The sequence below is a fragment of the Dasypus novemcinctus genome, chromosome 6 (genome assembly GCF_030445035.2).
Source record: "Dasypus novemcinctus isolate mDasNov1 chromosome 6, mDasNov1.1.hap2, whole genome shotgun sequence".
Classification (NCBI taxonomy): Eukaryota; Metazoa; Chordata; class Mammalia; order Cingulata; family Dasypodidae; genus Dasypus; species Dasypus novemcinctus.
Window position 1 is genome coordinate 109,775,936 of NC_080678.1, and position 19,912 is coordinate 109,795,847.

The 19,912-nt window shown below is 49.3% G+C and overlaps 1 protein-coding gene across 1 annotated transcript in view; it reads right to left on the minus strand.

Moving 5' to 3' along the window:
• The window catches only part of LOC131278929 (transmembrane protein 132B-like), a 94,509-nt gene extending 75,210 nt beyond the window's left edge, over positions 1 to 19,299 (minus strand). The window contains exon 1 of the mRNA XM_071215570.1: positions 19,181 to 19,299. Within this exon, the coding sequence (XP_071071671.1) occupies positions 19,181 to 19,299 (119 nt within the window). The remainder of the gene's footprint in view (positions 1 to 19,180) is intronic.
• Between the last annotated feature and the right edge of the window lie 613 nt (positions 19,300 to 19,912).

Sequence of the window (19,912 nt, forward strand, 5' to 3'; positions counted from 1 at the left end):
AGTAATTTAGAAAATAGTTAAATATGTGCTCACACCTATCAAATAAGCAAGAATGTTAATATGATAGCACTCAGTGCTACAAAGATAAGATGTGTATATCATATATGTCTTGTTGAATATTAACTAGTATTTCTTGGAAAGAAGTTTTGAAAATTCTATAATAAATCTTTTAAAATGTCAATACCCTGTGAAATCACATCTGGGAATTTACCTAAAGAAAGAATGTAAAAGACAAAGATTCAAGATTTATTTAGAACAGTAAAATATTTAGAAACAACCTAATTGGCCTCTACTAGAGAAACTGTTAAGTAAATTTTGTTGCACCCATTTGAGATAACAGTGAGGAGCTATCAGAAGTTTATAGTAAGTTTGCAACCACAATGGCAAAAACCTATGAAAAGAAGTTAAGCTGAAAAAAGCAGGAGAGAAAATTGTAATAAATTCATAGGCTGAAAACACTAAATGGAACTAGGAAAAAATATTAATAGTGGTTCTTCATGCTTTTTGTTTTCCAACTTTTCAACAATGACTTTGTATTACTTTTTAAATTATGCAAAGTTAAAATAAACAGGAATGTTCTACACAGAATACAAAGCAGATATAACAGAGAGATATTATTCCAGTTACTTAGGATTGTTTTATCCAGCTACAGATCTCAAACCTTCTGTATACAAATGAGGCAAGTGACCAACCTCATCTTTAAGACAAAGGAGAAGTGAGTGGATCAATAGTGTGGAAAAGACACTTACTTCTACCCAGCAAACCCCAAATAGATAAAACATTTTTAACAGACGGTGAAGGCAACTTGAATGAATTGCCACAGGAAAAAAAATACACTTTTCACGAGCCCTGCCCTTCCCAATTCAACTCAATTTCACGGTGCACAATTGCCTTCTATTTTCTTGTCACTAAGGCACCAGAGAAAACAAATAGAATAAAGACTACCATTGTTAACAGATTTTAAACACGCACACACATTTTTCTTGCTTCACTGGCATCTGCTGGCAATGAAAAATGTAACCACCTTAACTATAAATACACTTTGGCTGCAAATGTTTAATTATAAGTTGTTTCCATTTCAACTGAAGATCAATTCACTTTCTATCTTAAGAAAGAACTAGTACCAGGCCATCACACGGAAGGCAAACCCCACAGCCGTGGCTGTTACCAGCTCCTCAAAACCCCTCCAGTGGAGAACCGTCACCTCTTCCAGCAGGGGTCCCAGAACTGCCACTTAGCAGCCGACCAGGGACTGACAGTCACAGACGAGGGCACGTCAGCACTGCCCTCAGCAGGGTCTCTGGCTCTGTGGAGCCCCGGGAGACACAGGACATCCCATGAGCCCCCACCCCACCCTGCACCAAGTTCAAAGCTCACGGCCCATAAACGTTTCCACCCACAGCGCCCTTCTCCTGGCCACTGCTGGGCCACGGCGGGCTACCCTGGAACCTCTGGGACCCCCTCCTCTGCGCACCTCAGGCTCCGAGAACTATTGACTGACATGTGTGAGTGAAAGGAAGGACAGAAGCCCGTGCTCTGCTTGGAGAAGGAGAGGCTGGAAGTGCTGCAGGCAGCGCCACCCAAGGCGGGCGCTGCTTTTTCCACGATAGACCCTCGCAGAAGGGAAGGTCTCTGGTGAGTGGAGGAGCTGGTCAGCATGTCAGAGAATCAGGATGACAAATGGGAATCCGACCGTGTCCTGGGATAAGGAGAAACTGGAGGCCTGCCCGTGACTGCAGGGAGTGGTTGGCCAGTGTCTAAGGGGTACCGACTGGAGACCAGGGGCCAACCCTGACCCCCAGACCCGCTTCGTCCATCCTCTCAGCATTTGTCAAAACTTAAATTAGCATCCAGAGATGCCATGCAAAGATAGGCATTTCGACTGCCAGAAACACCGATCCACTTACAGGACAGCCTGGCTTTACACCAGCTGATCAAACGCCACAGAGAGGCACACCTCCCAGGGGCTCGGCTCAGGCACAGTGGGGTCCCCTGCCACACAGGGCCCTTGCTCCCAAACTTCTCCTCCCTTTGTGAAGAGATTGTTCCCCAGACACCAAACTCAACAGTTTACATGAATCATCTCATTTAATCCCCACAGTAAGTGGGGATTAGTCTTTTCCCCAGATCACAGGTGAGAAACTGAGTCACGGAGGTCTTGTATCACCCAAGGTCACACCATGACTAAATGACAGGGCCTGGATTGGAACCCAGCGCTGACTCCAAAGACCATACATCTAAATGACGGTGGCATTTTACCTTCCTGTAGAGGTTCAGACAAACCACAAAACCATCCCAACTCGAGCCCCTCCGGTGTCGGCTGACATGAGTTTAAACAACCCCCTCCAGTTTCCCTCTTCAGGCAGCGGCAGCACACCAGGCCCGCAGCAGGCCCCTGGCGGGAGCCTTTTCAACCTGCCCGGGGCCCCCGCCCCACCCAGGACGCCCGCAGTGATGGCTTTATTGCTTGAGGGCTTTGACAGAGGTAAAAGGGGAATCCGAAAGCGCTTCTGGGGAGAAACCCAAATGCAACTTGAAATGCTCTGTAAGGGTCCATGTTCATTCCCCTAATTGTGTAAACTCTGCTTTTTTAAAAAAAAAATCCATTTTAGAGGAAAAAATCTTCAAAAAGCGCTGCATCTGGAGTCACATCTTTGGGGTGGATTTCTGCCGAGGGAAGAAGCTGCTTTTTTGTTTTACTCCATTTAATCCCCGCAGTGAGCCTGCAGGGAGGGGCAGGAGAGCTCGGCTTGCAGCAGAATCCCCGGAGTCTGGGGTCACCAGCTCCCGGGGCCTACAGAGCCCAGGAGCGCCAGGAACGCAGCTCTCTGCCTGCAGCCCCGGCACCCCTGCTCTACACGCGCTCCTCTCCCCTGGGTCCCAGGGAGTTCTCCTCAAGGCAATGGAGAACACGGGGCCAGGAGGGGCTCTGATGCCTGGGGGGCCAGCAGCTCCCTCCATGAGGGGGACCAAGTGCAGAGTCAGCCACGACTGCAGGTGCAGCGGCAGCAGCGGCTCCTCTGCGCGTGGGCAGAAGGCCTGCTGGAAACCTAAGCCCTTTAATGGATTCATTAAGTTTTCCAGCATATGCCTTCTCTGTGTATCACAGAGTGTCCTGAATTTTGTTTCTCATGGGTATCTTAGTTGTTTCTTTCAACTTAGAAATCTTCTGTTGTCCTATTTAAACATAGAAGAATATTCTTTGTTCCTACAAAGAAATATGCTTTCTCATGTATCTTGAAACACTCCATCTCTTTGTCTGCATTTCCCACCCAACAGAGGCATGGCTGATACAATAATTTAAATTATTGTAGGTGCAGTTGAAATGCTTTACACATCTAAACTTCTTTGATCCTCACAACAGCCCTTTAAGGTGAGTACTATTATTCACCCAGTTTTAAAGACTTTTAAAAATTAAAAGAGGAAACTGAGGCACAAGAACCTTAATAGCATGTCTAAGGGTACTGCCTTGGGTTCCTGGGGGGCCGTAAGTAATGACCCCAAACTGGGTGGCTTCAAACAACAGAAACCTGTGCACTCACAGGTGGAGGCTGGGGTCCAACGCAGGGGCCCGTGGTGCCTTCGGGAGGTGCTGACGGGCAGCTGTGCCCTGCCTCTCACCTGTTTCTGGGGATTGCCGCATCCTGCGGGGTCCCCTAGCTGTGGCTGCATCCCTCCCAGTTCCACATGGCCTTCTCCTCTGTCTCTGTGTCCTCTTCTGTCTCCCCTGAGGATACACTCCTGGAACTCAGGGCCCCCTAATCCAGGGTCTCCACCCTCACCTTAATCCTGCAGAGACCCTATTTCCACAGAGGGTCAAGAGGGTCCTGCTCTGAGGTTCCAGGTAGACATGATGGGTGGGGAGGGGCACATCATTCAATCCCATAGAGTCACAGAGCTGAAAAATGGTGATATCAGGACACACTTCTTTCCTATGAGAAGAGCATCACTACATCCGTGGTGGTAAACACCAGCCAGCACCCAGCCAACCCCAGTTTCAGGGGCACGATAGGGAGTGTGGGAGACTGTAGTGCGCATGAGAGCACGGTGTCTATTGAGCTGAGCAGCCAGTGTGGCCACTCACAAATGCTAACCCAATGCTGCCAGATCGTCTAGTATCGCCACACTTTGTAGTATCTCCTGATTTTTACAAAGTGAGACCAAAAGGAAGGGGGTAAAAATAAACAATGTGTAGTCCAAACAAAACAGGTTTGTGGGTCACCGATTTGCCACCTAGATATAGGATTTCCAGTTGAGTCAACGATTAGTAGCAACTGTTCACATGTTTAAACAGTTTAAACGGACCTCATATGCCCTTGAAAAAAAGAATTCTTTGATTTGTCCTGTCTGATCAAGGGGGAAATGGAAGGTACTAGTTCCTTTAATAACTGGAAAATAGCAGTTTTCCCTAATGAGTCATTCAGCATCAAAATACACCAAATCCATCATCATTGTTTTTATTTTTTGAAAATGATTAAGTATCACTTTCTTTCCCTTTATTGCAAGAGCCAAGTGACAGATGATCCATCAGCTTATCTACTGATTTTTAACTACAGCATTTTGCATTCATGATTTCCTACTTAAATCATTCTTTTTTTAAAAAAAAGGAATAACTTAATTCTGCCTCTTGACAGCAGAGAAATTAAATAGCATGTCATTAAGATGAGTGTTTCTCTAAGAAAACAAAACACCAAAGGCATGTCTATAAAATAAAGTCAGAAGAACAACAACTCACAATGAGATATACGAGGATAGGCTTCTGGAAAAATCCTCTCCTTTCAGAAAGTTAAGAAACTTTCTAACCTCAAATGCGACATACCAGTTGGTACAACGACTTTGAGGACTGATTTGGCAACACAGAAAATTGATGACACTTACACGCAAGGATGTAGGAATTCCATTGCTGAGTACGATCCTGGCACTTCGGCAGTATATTGTTTCACTCCAACCCATGGTAATAAGTAGATTTTTCGGGACAGCTCAGAACACACACAGACAAAGACCCTACAATGTTACAAAATCGCACTTTTCCATACTGTACACAGTAGTCGCTTCCTGGGGCTGCCCTAACGGATGACCATAAGCTGGGTGTCTTGAGCAGCAGAAGCTGATTCTCTCACGGTTCCAGAGCCCCCAATTCAGGGTGCTGGGGGCCGTGCTCCCCTCCTCCCACGCCTCCCTGGCTCCTGGATGTGCAGCTGGTGCTCTGCCCCGACTTCTCATGGCTCCTCCTCTCTGTATCTCTCCTCCCCTTACAAGGACACCAGGCCCTGGGCTTAGGGCCCACCCTCCTCCAGTGTGGCCTCATCTTAACTTGATGACATCTACAAAGACTTTATCTACAAACAAGGCCACAACAGCAGACGTGGGGTTCAGAGTTCAGCCTTCTTGGAGGCCACAATCAACCCATCCCACATGCCATGGGCCGGTGCCTTCTCTTCTGCGCTGGGCGATTCCATTTCCCTTTTGGTATGCTTGTCATTAATGGGTTCTCACCTCCAGTTTGAAAGCCACTTTCCCTGAGGATCTACTCAAGATTACTTGTCCAAGAATGGGCACGGAGAGCTGTGGGGGAAAAAATTTAAATAACATTCACCCATCAGCGGAAGAGTAAGTAAATCACAGAACAGCTGTAGAATGGAATAACTACACATCAAGGGGAACAGAAGAACTAGCGCCACATACCAACAGAGATTAACTTAGAAAACGCCACGCTGAGCACAAGGGGTGAGCTGCGGAAGGGCTCTTACCACACGATCCCATTCATGTGAAGTCTGAAAACACGCCCCACACACCGTCTATCGGATCATTGCTAACCGTGATAAGCACGTGATTCAGGGTCGAGGCAGGTGGGAGAACGAGACAGGGGAGTTTCCTTTGTTTCTTTTGGTTCTTGTATTTTTCAAGCCCTGCAGCAAATCTGGCAAAAAGCTAAATCACGACAAAGCTATGTGATGGATGGATGTTTGCTGCAATGTCCTCTGCATTTGTAAGTACGCTTAAAATAGTCTATAACTTTAAAAAAGAACAGAAAACAAACCCCGTGCCTGTCGGGGAGGAGGACGGCTGTGGGGCAGCCCTCGGAGCCTCACTGCAGTGGTGAGGGCCCGAGGCGCCGAGGAACCCACCCGCATCCCACGGCTGGTAAGACCCAGGCAGCCGGGCTCTGCCCAAGTCTCCACTGTGACCCTCGAAGCTGCCCAGGCGACGGGGGCAGGGTGGGAGAGAAGCGCAAGCAGGGCGGCCAGCCCGGATGGTTCGTTTGAGCCAGAAAGGCAGGAAGGATGTGCCTGAAGCCCCTGGGAGACCTCCCCTGGGCTGCCCCCGAGGGGCAGGACAGGGAAGCCAGTCTGCCCCTCCAGCCTCTCCCTGCACCCCGCCTCCCACCTCCTTGCCGTCCCCAGTCCCAGCTGGGCCTTGGTCCCGGCTGCCCCTTACAGCCCCACCGGCCCCTGACGGCCACTGCATGGCCCCTCGTCTCCCAGATCTTCAGTCCAAGGACCTCAATTTGAGGTCCTTCTCCAAAGCTGCAAACCCCTCATGGACACTCGCTATTCAATTCCCGGCTGTAATTCCCCCCAGGGCCTCCGCCGTCTGTCTTAGTTTCCTAGGGCTGGCCATGACAGCGCACCCAAAACCGAAGGGGCTTAAAGTGACAGAAATTGACCGTCGCACAGCTCTGGAAGCCGGAAGTCTAAAATCAACGTGCAGGCAGGGCTGCACCAGCCTCCAGTGGCTGCTGGCCAGCAGGCCTCAGCGTTCCTTGGCTCGCAGCTGCTTCGCTCCCTGTACCTCTGTGCCACAACCTCCTCTTCCAAGGAGGACGCCAGGGTCCTCTCTAATCCAGTCTGACCTCAGCTTAACCAACCATACCTTTAAAGGTATTTTTTATTCATCTTCTCACAAAGTTTATTTGTAACCCAAAACCAATGCTTGCAGCACTTTCACGGCCATCCGTGGACATGAGCAGAACAGGAAATACCTGGAGTCACCTGACACGCATGCTCCCAGTTGCAGGTGAACACAGCGATGCCCACCTCCTTGTTCAGCTCTCCTACTATAAACAAGTGTCCTTTTCATGATAAATTTAGTGGCATAGCTATCACATTTTTGTACTTTCTGTTAGTGATTTTACTGTTGGTGACCCCCAAGCGTAGTGCTGAAGTGCTGTCTAGTGTTCCTAAGCACAAGAAGGCTGCGACATGCCTTGCAGAGAAAGTTCATGCATTAAATAGGGTTTATTAGGCGTGTGCTGTTGGCTGTGGTTTCAAAGTTGATAAATCAATGATATATTTTAAATAAGGAGTCTTTAAACAGAAACACACATTTAAAAAAAGTTTGTATTGACCAGCTGATAAAAATGTTGTGAACAGAGGCACACAAGAACCTAACCCTGGATTTCCCCTAGAAGCCATGAGTCAGTATTTGCTAATTTATGTTTGTGGCAACTTCATAGAACATAGCTATTTCAGATAATAAGAACGCACTGTACTCTAGAAACTGCGGGATCCTACAGCTGGCATGCTTCTTGGCAACCAGGGTGGAAATGTCTAAACTCCACCCTGCAGAAAAACTGGAAAGGATGAGTATGCCCTGGAGCTTGGAGAGGGGGGGCCTTCCCTTGTTCAGGAAAAGAGTTACAACCCCAGTGGTCTCAGATGCTTGGAGGATTGCAGAGAATTTGCCTGCCACCACAATGCTTGGTAAGGGTAGAGCCCAGAGCTCAGCTGCCACCCCAATTCTTGAAGATGTTGGAGCCTTTACCCCAGTGTTTGGGAAGAGCATGGCTCTCGCACAAGCCCTTGAACAGGGTGGGGCTGCCACTTCATCAGGCTTGGAGGACAAAACATCATTCCAAAAATGACTCTCAGACTTGAAATCTAATATCAGGATTTCGGGATTGTTTGGGACCTGTGACCCCTGATGTCCTTCCAGTTTCTCCCTATGGGAATGGGAATGTTTATCCTATGACTGTCCCTCCTTTGTATATTGGAAGAAGATAACTTGTTCTCTAGGTTTCACAGCTCCACAGCCGGAGGGAAACTGTGCCCCAGGACAGACCACACCTATACCTGATTTTGAGGAGACTTTGTACTTAGTATTCTTACCGGAATGACTTAAGGCTTTGGGGATACTGTGATGGGTCAATGTATTTGCATATGGAAAGACCATGTCTTTTGGGGTCCAGAGGGTGGAGTATGGTAATTTGAAACTGTATGTACCCCAAAAAATCATGTTCTTAAAGCTAATCCACTCCTCTGGGTGTAAATCTATTGTAAGCAGGACCGTTAGTTGAGGTCACTTCAGGTAAGGTGTGGCCCAGGGTGGGTCTTATCCTCTTACTGGAGTCCTTTGTAAGAGAATGAAATTCAAGGAGAGAAAGCCAGGGAAACAAGATGCTGAAAGCAAGTGAACCCAGAAGAGAAGGGAGAGACTGGGAGATGCCACCACGTGCCCTGCCATCTGACGGAGGAGCCGTGCAGGCAGCCTCTAAAGCTGGGGAAGGACAGCAAACGGGCTCTCTCCTGGAGCTCCAGAAGGACCCAGCCCTGCCAACACCTCCACTTCAGCCTGCTGAGACTGATTTCAGACCTCTGACTTCCAGAACCACAAAAGAATGACTCTGAATTGTTTTAAGCTCAAAGTTTGTGGTGATTCATTACAGCAGCCATAGGAAACTAACACACCCAACAAATACCTCGGGTTTAGCACTCTGTCTGGAAAGTCTTCTAAAATGAAAAACGAGAAAGAACTACGTGGCATTTCCTAGTGAACTGCAAGCAAAACACCTAGCTTTGGCATGGGTAGAATAGAGAATGCAGAAAATACAAAACAGCGCATCTCCTTCTTTGTCTAGCTCAGGATACCATCAGCATGGTCAGTTATGATTACAAGCCTAGAAATCCCGGATGAACTGGAGAGCATTTCAAAGAGGGAGGTGATAGAAGTGTCATTCCTGAAATAAAGCCACTTAGAGCATGTGTTGAGAGAACTTCTTTCCTCAAGACCCTGGCATCGCCTCGATGGCTGCAATATTTCACAGCAAAGACACTAACAGACATCGGGGGGAGAGCCTCACTCAACATGGCCATTTACAACCAAGGAAGGAAGTGGTCATTTTCACGCTGAGTCTAAATCCTGTAAATCTCCAATTATTTAAAATACATAATAAGCATCTCTGAAGGTGCTACCTATGGCAGCTGATTCCCGAAGGTTTCTGGCCAAGACTCATCAACAATGAGGTGCAGCACATGGCATCCTCTGAGGTAATGAAATGCCCGCCTGCCTTGGTTTCCCATGGTTGCCATATCAAAGCATCACCAACTGGGCAGCTTTAAACAATAGGAATTTATGACCTCCCAGTTCTGGGGGCTGGAAGTCTGAAATGGAGGTGTCCTCAGGCCATGCTCCCTCTGAAACCTGCAGGGAAGAAGCCTTCCTTGCCTCTTCCGGCTGCTGGCAGTTACCAGGTGCTCTCTTCCACCTCTGCCCCTGCTGCCACATGGCCTCCTTCTCTCTGTCTTCCTGTGTCCAATTCCCCCTTTCCCATGAGGACACCTGTCATTTTGGACTCAGTTTGGCCTCGTCTTGACTACTCCCCTCTTCAAAGACCCTATTTCCAAATAGGGTGGGTCCCATTCACAGGTTCCAATGAGTTGGTACCTAACTATGTCTTCTGGGGAACGAAAGCCAACCTGTAACACTGCCCATCACTCACTGAGAATCAGATGCAAATGCTCCAGTAAATGCCTCCTGGTTCCCACTTTTCTTGGCCAACTTGCCTTTTCATTTCCAAGGGCTTTTCTCGACTATTCCTAAACCAAATGAGCTAACTCTGAACTCTGTGGAACCAAAGCAAATTGTGAAAGGAAAACAGTCCTCACTAAGGTGAAAATTAATCTGAGCCAAGTTCATGCCGAGACACATGGAACCTGCCTGGCACCAAGTGATCACGGAACATCACACGCACACACGTCAAAGCCCGCTGATTCCACTGCAGCCTGGCAGTCCCAGCAGCTGTGGCTAAAGGCTGAAGCCAGTCCTGGTTAGTTTTTATACTTTCTAATGAACTGCTTGTTAAATAAGCAACTTGATTCATCAGAAATGAAATTCTCTGTCTCTGCACCCCCAGCTGGCAAAGGCAAAGCTCATAATTAATAGGTCACACTATGGTACCCATGACAAGGCAATATGGGTAGGGTAAGTCATGCTCCTTGGATATCAGAGAAAATATTCAAGGATCCCCTTTGCCCACCAACCTATTGCCTCTCAACAAAAGGCAGCTTTCTCCAGGCACCAAACTCCCTGTGCGATCAGAGTGGTGATATTCCAATTAAAGAAAAGCCTACAGATGCACCCGACTGAGCACAACCAGCATGGCTTACCACGGAGACGGCACCTTGCTCTCACTTACAGGATCTGGAGAACTAATTCTCCAAGGAGCAGCCAATCCGCTGCTCCATGCCAACATCCCAGGCAGGGCAGGAGCAAAGAGCCTGTGTCCCGGGAGTGGCTCTGTCTCCGTAGCACAGGAACAGGGCTTTAAAGCCCCCATCTCTACAAGACCGGGGTGGAGCAGAGGCCCAGAGAGCGAGACAATAGGCGGACATCCCTGGAAGTACCAGGGACCAAATCCTGGTTTTAGCCTCCTGGATCACTTTATTTCTCGATCTAGCCACCTCTGGCTGGCACAAAAGGTAAGACGCCCGGTCAAGGCCACTGGCCACCACCATCTATACCCCTGAAGCCTCCAGCCCTGAAAATGGGCATGGCCTTCTCCCAGCCCTGGACTTTCCTGCCCATGACAGGGGGTCATGTGGGAGAGGTGGGGTGAGGGGACATCTGAGCACATCATCCATTTCCACTGAGGATGTCCACAGAAAGCAAGATGTCCCTGAGCACATGGCCCAACACGCTTCCTTCGGGCTCTGACCCCAGCCTCCCCTGAGGTTCCCACCCCTTCCCACCGGCCCTTCCACCAAAGTGGACAGAGCCAGGCCCTCTGATTCTCGGCCTGTTCACCGCTTGCTTCAGTATATGCTTTTTTTCATTATATCATCATTAACGTGGGGGCATCCCGTGACCAAGGCAGTAAGACATGTCTCGTCTCAGCTAGCCCCAGGACTGTCTATCCACCTGGTCTCTCAGCTTCCAGCCTTCCTCCTTACAGACCCTTCTCTACCTGGCAACCAGCACACTTCTAAAAATATAAAGTACAGCATGACGCTTCCACGCAGAACACTGCAGTAGCTGCCCACCAGCCCTGAAATAGAACCCAGAGCCCTTTCAGAGCTAGCAAGCCCTTAATAATCCAACCCCCTGCCCCCTCTCTGAGCTGGCCCCTACACCCACCCCCGCTCGCCCCACACCAGCCTCACTGGCCCCCGAGCTGAGGCCTGAGCCCACCAGGGCCAGCTGCCCCGGGGCCTGGGGGAAGAGTCCTCTCCCACATCGAGCCGACCCGTACCCTCACATCCATCCCTCAAGGCCCTGTCCCTAAGACCCTACCCCAAAGACCCTGTCTGAAACAGAACGTCCCTGCCACTCTGTCCCCCCGCCTGCTTTAGTCTTCTTACTAGTGTTGAGTACCACCTGATGGGTTATTCTATATTTCTTTCTTTGGAGACCTGCCGCCCCCCATGCACACCCCAAAACATGAGTTCCAGGGGAGTAATGACAGTCCTGCAGGCTTTATTCCCAGCAGACCCCAGTGCCTGGAACAGTGCTGGGCAGGTGGAGGCACTTCATAAACACCATGGGATGGGAGCAGAGGACGCAGCATGAGGACAACTGTTGGGCAGCGACGCTCAAGCTCGGCCAGGTCCCCATGGTTCTGCGTGGCCCTGGCTGCCCGGGAGCCCTGCGCGCCATGCCCTCTGCCCACAGAGCTCTCCCCGGCTTTGCATGCCTGGCCTTCCTTATTCCTCACCTCGCAGAGCCAACCACATGTCCTCTGGCAGCCTTCTCTGCCCACCCTATCTAAAGGGCCCGCTTGCCACCCACCACCCCCACCAGGCGACCCCTTTTTAAACCACTTGCACACCACATCAGAGCGATGATCCAATTATCAGCGGTTGGAAAGTCAAACCCACCAGCTACCAATGGACGTGGCACCCATGCTCACCCAACCCGGCGCTCTAGCACTCCTTCTGGAGCGTTAGCAGAAGAAAGCGAAGCCCAGGGGAGAGCAGGTGCCCCTAACACACTCATGCCTCCCCACTGCTTCCTTCTTTCAGTCAATCTGTACCAGGTCCCTAAAGTGGCCCTGATGCTGGGTGTGGAAAGAAGCAGTGTCTGCACTCCTGGAGCTCGAGGACAAGTCAGAATGAACATCGGGAGGAAAAGGGGGCAAGGTCGGGACCGAGGAGCATCTTCAGGGGCAAGGGGCTTCCACGCCCCTTCTGGCCGCATCCGGCTGCCAGACACCGTGTCCAGGGAAAGGATGGGAACTCCTCGCACACAGCACAACGCGGATGACCATTGAGCCTTCACCTGTGCAGAGCGGCACAGGACACTGGCCACAGGCTGGGTGAAATCAAACCTGGGTCCTTTTCAAAGACTCAGAAGATTTCTTCTCACCCATAAAGGGAAGGAAAACTAAACGAACCTTTTCTTGAAATTTAAAGGCCCAGCGCGTGAACTGGCCCCTGCTGGAGGCAGGCTGAGGGAAAATGAGTGCTTTCAAATCAGGGAGAAGTTTCTCCAGCAGACTGTGAGGAAGGAGGTGGGGGTGGGGAGGGAAGCAGGCACTCAAAGGTCCGTTTTCAAAGACTTGTGCTGCATCAGAAGAAGGTTCATACTTTTAATGGACAATCTGATTGATGATGGTGATCCATGGGCAGGTGTCATAATAAAATTTCTAAAAATTACTGAAAAGCAAATGCCACCATAAAAGATCCAATGAAGAGCCATTCTCATTGGCATCGCCTCTTAAGAAGTAGCTCTGCAAATTACCCTTGGTTAGTGTTACTAACTGCCCATTAGAAATTTGGGGAGAGGACTCAGGTTTAAAATCACGGTGCTGGCAGAACTTTAGAAAGACAGTTCCCAGTTTGCTCTGGCTCGATTTCTGTCTGCACAAGGTGACGAGATCTAGAAGTTAAATCCCACATTCAAAATGAAATCTGCACTCAGCAAGAGAGGGCCTGACAGATGCGAAATGACACTTGGGGTTTGCCAGGAGAAACTCTTCTCTATTTCTAGTTCTACAAGGACTCACAGTGCAAGAAACTGGCAATGTGGTGATTGTGCCTGAGCTTCCTAGGTCTCAGGTGATGTGGTTTAAACTGGGAATTGGGGGCACACCCAAATCCCACCAAAGTACTGGCCTTTGGCAAAGTCTCCCTTGGGCACCGCTCATCTTTTTGAGGTAAGGCTCATGCTGAGAGGAGAGGGCTGGACTTAGAATCCTTCACTGGCTATCTGTTGGGAGCTGTTTTCATTTGCCAAAAGGCTGATGATGCAAAGTCCCAGTAATGGGTTGGCTTTTATAAAGGGGAGCTATTTGGGGTAAAAGCTTACAGTTCCAAAGCCATGGGAAGTCCAAACCGAGGCACCGTGAGAGGTGCTTTCTCACCCAAGTCAGCCTCTGTTGACCCTGTTGTCCCAGTACGTGGCGAATAAAGACGCCGCCGATGCCTGCCGCGGGCTCAGCCTTCCCCAGCTCACCGGCTTCTCTTGAGCTGCCCCGTGAGCCCACCCTCTCAGGGACTTCGTGCTTAGGCGATCCTCTAGTGCTCACTCACGTGGCGGAGTCAAAAGTGGTGGCTTCCTTTCCCTGAGTCTGTCTCGCGCTCTGTCTCCCTTTTAACCAGCCTCACGAGAAGGCGGCGCCTCAACACAAATCCTGCCCACTACCGTGGTCCCATCGAAAGCCCTAACGTGATCTTACCAAGCAATCTAAGCAAAGGGACCTCAACCGAATTTAATGCAATCAAAGAGTATCACACCCACAGGAATAGTTTAAAAATATAATCTTTCTCTTTTTGGGACTCACCAAACTGCCACAAGCACCCACATGTACCAGGCACTGTCCTAGGATCCTGAGGACTGGGTTCGAATCCCAGTTTGGCCCTCCACCACTGTATGGCCTGGGTGCCTCTGAGTTGCAGCCCCTCCCCTATCACTAACAGAGTCATCTTGAGGTACAAAGGGGACAATGTTTTTCAAATATTTCCTTTTTTCCTTCTCTTCTGCTGGCCTTTTGAGTGTAGAGGGGACGCAGTGTCCTCCGCTTCATGTAGGAGAACTCTGCGGCTGCTTTTGAGCATGAATTAAAACAATCAACCTCCGGCCCGTAGATGGGGCCATCCACGACAGAGAGGCCCGGGGCCTGGGGTCTTTCTAAATGTCAGACCCCTCGTGAAGTGTGGTGGCTGGTACTCAGAGCACAGCACGTGTTCAAATGCACTGGAAATCCAAGAACTGTGTGTTTCTAAATCCCTATTTTCAAATCCTCAAGTTGTTAAAGATGGAATATCTTTATTTTCTTACAGTGTTGTTCATTTCTCATAGAAATTTCCGCAATATTTCATTCATTCCTGCCTCCCAGCGACTCTCGAGCCTGTTTTAAGTGCCACCACCACCTAGAGCCCTGGACCTAAGGTCCAGGAGGGTGTCGTTTTAAAGACTCACAGGCCTTTACTCTGATGTTCAGCCAGGTTTGGCAAGTCCTGCTTCACACATTCCACAAGTACTCACTAAGCTCCTGCATTCATTTCCACCGACTGCTGTAACAGAATACCACAGACTTGGACTTGAAACATCAGAAATTTATGCCCTCACAGTTCCGGAGGCTGGGCGTGTGGAATTGGGTGGAGGGTCCAGGCTCCTTTGGAGCTCAGCAGAGCCCCCTTCCTGCATCCTCCAGCACCGGGTAGCCATCAGCCTCCCTGGCCTCCTTGACTGTGGCCGTCCCCCTCTGAGCCCTCCCCTGACTGTCTTCTCTGGGCATCTCTCGTATAAGGACGCCTGTCATTGGCCTTAGGGCCCAATGGGTCACCCAGGATCGTCTCATCCCGAGGTCCTTAACTTGATTATGCCCACAAAGGCCGTTTTGCCACATAAGGTCACATCCATGTCCACAGGTGGGGACATGGGCATGAAGCTTTTGGGGAGCCATCATTCAACCGGCTGCAGCCATATTTCCACATGCCAGGCGGTCTGCCGGTGCGGTGGGCATGCTCTTCCGTCCAGCGTGAGCCAGAGAGAGGAAGCACAGGAAGGAGGAGGACGCGATGGGCGTGCATCGCAGCTCCACCTGAGGCAGCCCAGGGCAGTAGGGAAGTGGGTCAACTCTGAAGTCAGATGGTTTCAGCCACTTACTGGCTCTGCGGCCTCAGCAAGTCACTTAAACCACTTGTGCCTCAGTTTGCCCATCTGTTAAATGAGAATAACAACAATTACTGCCTCACAGGATTCTTACTTTAGACTTTTTAAAGTTTATTTTTCTAAATGACTTAAAATAGTGTCTGGAACCTAACAGGCATAATATGGTTTTTAAATAAAATAAGGAATAGACAAAAGAATCACCCAAACTTGTTCTCAAAGACATACCAAAATGCCCCAGGTGTACTACCTTTTACTCGTAATAAAACACTTTACAGAAGGAACGAAACCAATGTAAAACTGAGTCAAGTAGAAAAACTCTCCCTACTTCCAGAAACAGAGCAGCTGTTAGAAGTATCTAACTGTGAACTGGTCCCATTTTTTTTTTCTACTAGAATAAGAGTCATTAAGCAAAAGGAAAGATTTAGCCTGCTCATGTTTCACAAATCCATAAAACGACAGTTGACACTGCAACTTTCTTACATTAGCACAGGTTTTTGCTTTTATGTTCAACTGTTAAGTTTCACAAAAAGCAATGGGTTAGTTGAGTTAATTAAAATGGTAATCCCTTCCTCTGCTCAGTCACTTATAATATTTTATGAAAGAAAGCATGCAAATAAAAACAGAAAGATGAGATCCAGATTTTCAAATATGGCAACACTCTGGTCACTTTGACTTTGATGTCCATTTTACTTTGAGCGGGGTTACAAAATGCAGCCGTGTCTATTTCTTTGCAGGAACCTGTTGCAGGAATTTGCTCTTCCATGTGGAAGCACAAACTCCCCTTCCTCTGTCCGTGCTGATGTTCAGATGAGAATGTGCTCTGCATTACGGCTTCCAGCCACGTAAAAAGTTGCAGCTTGTTTGCTCTGAGGTTTGGGTTCCAACAGCCAGACAGAAATCATTCAAGGAACAGCCGTGTCCCGAGCTCTCTGGTGGCACATGGCTTCCATGCAAACGGCCCATCATCTAGCTTTCATTTCTTCTGGTTCGCTGTTATCTGTTCTGAACACTTCCAGATTTGCTTATTTTTCTAATCTCTTCCCTCCTCTTCTGGCAACCCTACCCTTTATCACCTGGTTTTTATCTTCATTACTCACTTTCCTCACAATGAGAGATCATTAAAAATATTTTAAATCAAGGCTATGGCTCTCTTTCTATTGGGTCTTAACGTTCAACACGTTTTTAATTCTTATCACAGTGTTTCAGGCAGTTTGTATGTTATATTCTATTATTCCACCCAAGGTTGTCACCATCCCGAGATTAAAGTTTCCGCAGGATGTTTCATTAGGAATCTATTCATACATTCCCTTTGTTAGCTGGCAGACCCGGCCATGAGCCTGTATTTCACACCTCATTTCATATCACAAGTCATCAAAAAGTATAAAAAAGCAATTATTTATTTAGATTATGAAATGGATAAGCATAAATTATCATGCCAAAGCAACAATCCCTGCCCTTCCTACAGCCCAAGAGCGGTCAGATACTGGATGTGAAGAAAGGGAAGGAGAAAGAGGACACTGGGAGGGGAGAGGGTCTCATACTTCTGGAAGTCTCCTCACACAACTACTTTTGTTCTCATGGAACCTTTGTTAGCTCTTTGAAAGAGAATGCAAAGTGGATTCTCACAAAACCAAAAGTGACAACCATGGTCTGTGTTGTTTTCCACTTAAAACGTTACCACGTGATCAGTCAAAGATTTCAACAAATTAATTTCCTATGCACAGGCCATGGATTCCACCAGCAAACACCCAGACAGCCTCGCTGAGGCCAAAGAGGCAGCATAAGCTCCTCAGACCACACCAGTACAAGAGGAGAGTCGGCTAGACGACGGCAGCTGCAGGGCCATCTGTTTCCCTCCGCCCCAGTATCCTTCTTCCTGGGATCCCTCTGTTCCCCTCCAAGTCCATGTCATTCAGGTGCAGCCAATCTACCTTCTACATCCAGGGTTGGCTACGGCAATTGGTGCCGGGTGGGTACGTGATCCAAGCTACCCCCAATAGAGCCAGTGACGACGAGCCCTAGGACATGAGGCATGGCCTGTCTGAGAAGGGAAGCTTTATTCCTAAAGTGCCTAAGTCAGTGGGATGGATGCTGACAGCAGCTGGCAGCCATTGTGCCACCAGGAGGGAAGAGTCAGCCTGAGCAAAAGGCAACCTGGAGGAAAGACAAGGAGACAGGCACTAAGGATACTGCCTCATTATCTGTGTCCACATGTTCCTGGTCCCAGTCTACTCCTGAACCTTCCCATTTACAAGAGAGGCTAAAGGTCACTGTTTTGCTGGGACTTTATTAGTATAATAGTTTATGGCATCAATTGAACAAAGCCCACCTGATAACCACCCCAGCAGCCAAGAGAACATCTTCCACCGGGGATACAAACACACAGAGCCCCTGTGCAAAGCAGAGAATCAAACTGTAACCCCCGAGGGGTGTGGCAGACTGCCAGCTGACACCCAGCAGCACTCTATTGCTTATGACTGAAGGTGCCTGGACCAGTATAAAAACCCCAGGCTCTCGCCACATATTAACAACTCAGGATTTGGAACTGTTCAGCAGGCACATACAAAGGTCTAGGAAAACCATTGGTCCAGTAAGTTGCAGACTGAAAGCTCTGTCACCAGACGTAAAAGACAATGACCAGAACACTGAGTTTCAAGTAAGAGCCACACAGAGCCTTGATCGATAATTCTCTAACAGAAGGCTTTGGGCCACTCAGCCTGAGTCACTTCTCTCCCTTTAAAAGACATCTTCAAAAGCAGACAGAGTCCAACGTGGCCCGCTGGGGCCACCCAGGAACAGGTAGCGCTCATCAGACAGCTCATTGGAAGAGGCAAGCCCGAGCCCTTCAGGCAGTCTCAGGCTCCTCCCACCCACTCACCCATTCATTCTGCAAACAACGATAGAGTTCCTCCTCCCAGCCTAACACTGCAGACCTAGGACTGTGCACAGACTCGAGAAGGCAGAACAGAGAATGCGAGGGGCAGTAGACAGCATTACGTGGCAGGCCTGTGAGGGACTCGGGCGGGAGCTGAGGATTTTCACCCTCATCCTGGGTGACAGTGGAATCAATGATGGCTCCAGAGTGGGGAGGGCAGGTCAGAGTGGCATTCTGGTCAAAGCACTGACCTGCCCCATAGACAAGGGAGCTCAGTCAAAGGAGAGGATATGGAGGCAGAGAGCCTGGGGGCTAAGACCGTGGCCACAGGGGAGAGAGCACTCGCTACCTGTTGGGCTTCCTGATGCAAGATTCCTAGCAATGGCCTCTCTGCCGCCCAGGTGAGCTCAGCCCCGGAAACCCCAAGGCTGGTGTCTATGCTGGAGAAGACAGGCTGCCTGCCTGCAATGCCAAGTTCACCCGACTTAACCTTCTGAAGTCTGGAGACCTGTTTGGTCTAAGCATGTGCCAATCCCAGGCGTGTACTAGCCACTAAGGGGCAATTATCCAAGAGCTACAGCCATCCTCGTTTTGCCCATTAATAAAGTCCATTTTCTCCTGGCCACGAAAATCATTTCTATTTTCCCCACTTTAGTCTTCAGCTCCTGCCAACAATGGTAATAATAAAATGTTTAAAATACCATTATCAAACCCCATGCAGTGAAAAATGTTGACTGAGGTAATTTTTGAGACTGCCACCCTAATGAGGTCATTTGTGTATAGAGAGGTTAAGGAATAAAAGCCTCAGAGGCACGTCCCACAATGGAGCCGAGCAGAAGCCGTGGGACTGCTCTGTGCTGACGAGCGGTCGATGGGGAGCACGCTTGATTGATACACACACTATTTTGCTATCACCTCTTGCAGCTACCCCCAGCCCCACCACTGCTCAGGTACCTTGAGGGTCTTGGCGCTTACCTGCTCTGCAGGTCGGGGCGATGGCCCACGCAGGTGAGGGCGGCACTTGTCTGCACACTGCCGTTATCGACTTCCTCCTGGACCGCCCAGTGGTCCTCACTGCTGACTCTGACTGCCATGATCTTCACACCTGCGGCTGCCTTAATTCTGTTGGGTGGAAAAAATGATATAAAACACCATTTCAACTACAAACAAGTAGTAAAATATGGAGCTCAAATGGAGAAACAACTACACCTCCCTTCACCACCAGAAGAGGCCTAGAGGCCAGCAGCAAACAGCCCTGCCTTACAAACCCAATGTCTGTCATTTTCACGGGCGCCCTGAGCTAGGAGGCCACCCCAGCATTTTGCCCACAGGTTAATTTTTTGTTTCACTGGTGCTATTGGGACCCAGATCACTTTCTGCTTCAGAAAGCCCAGGGTGACAGCAGTGAACAGGTGTGTGTAGGCAGGTGTGTGTGGACAGGTATTTGTGGGTAGGTGGGGGGGCAGGTGTGCAGGAGGTATGTGTGGGCAGCTGTGTGTGGGCAGGTGTGTGTAGACAGGTGTGTGTGGGCAGGTGTGCATGGGTAGGTGTATGTGAGCAGGTATGCGTGGGCAGGTATGTGGGGGCAGGTGTGCATAGACAGGTGTGTGTGGGCAGGTGTGCGTGGGTAGGTGTATGTGAGCAGGTGTGTGTGGACAGGTGTGTGGGAACAGGTGTGGGGGCATCTGGCTGGAATCTGCAGGGCCT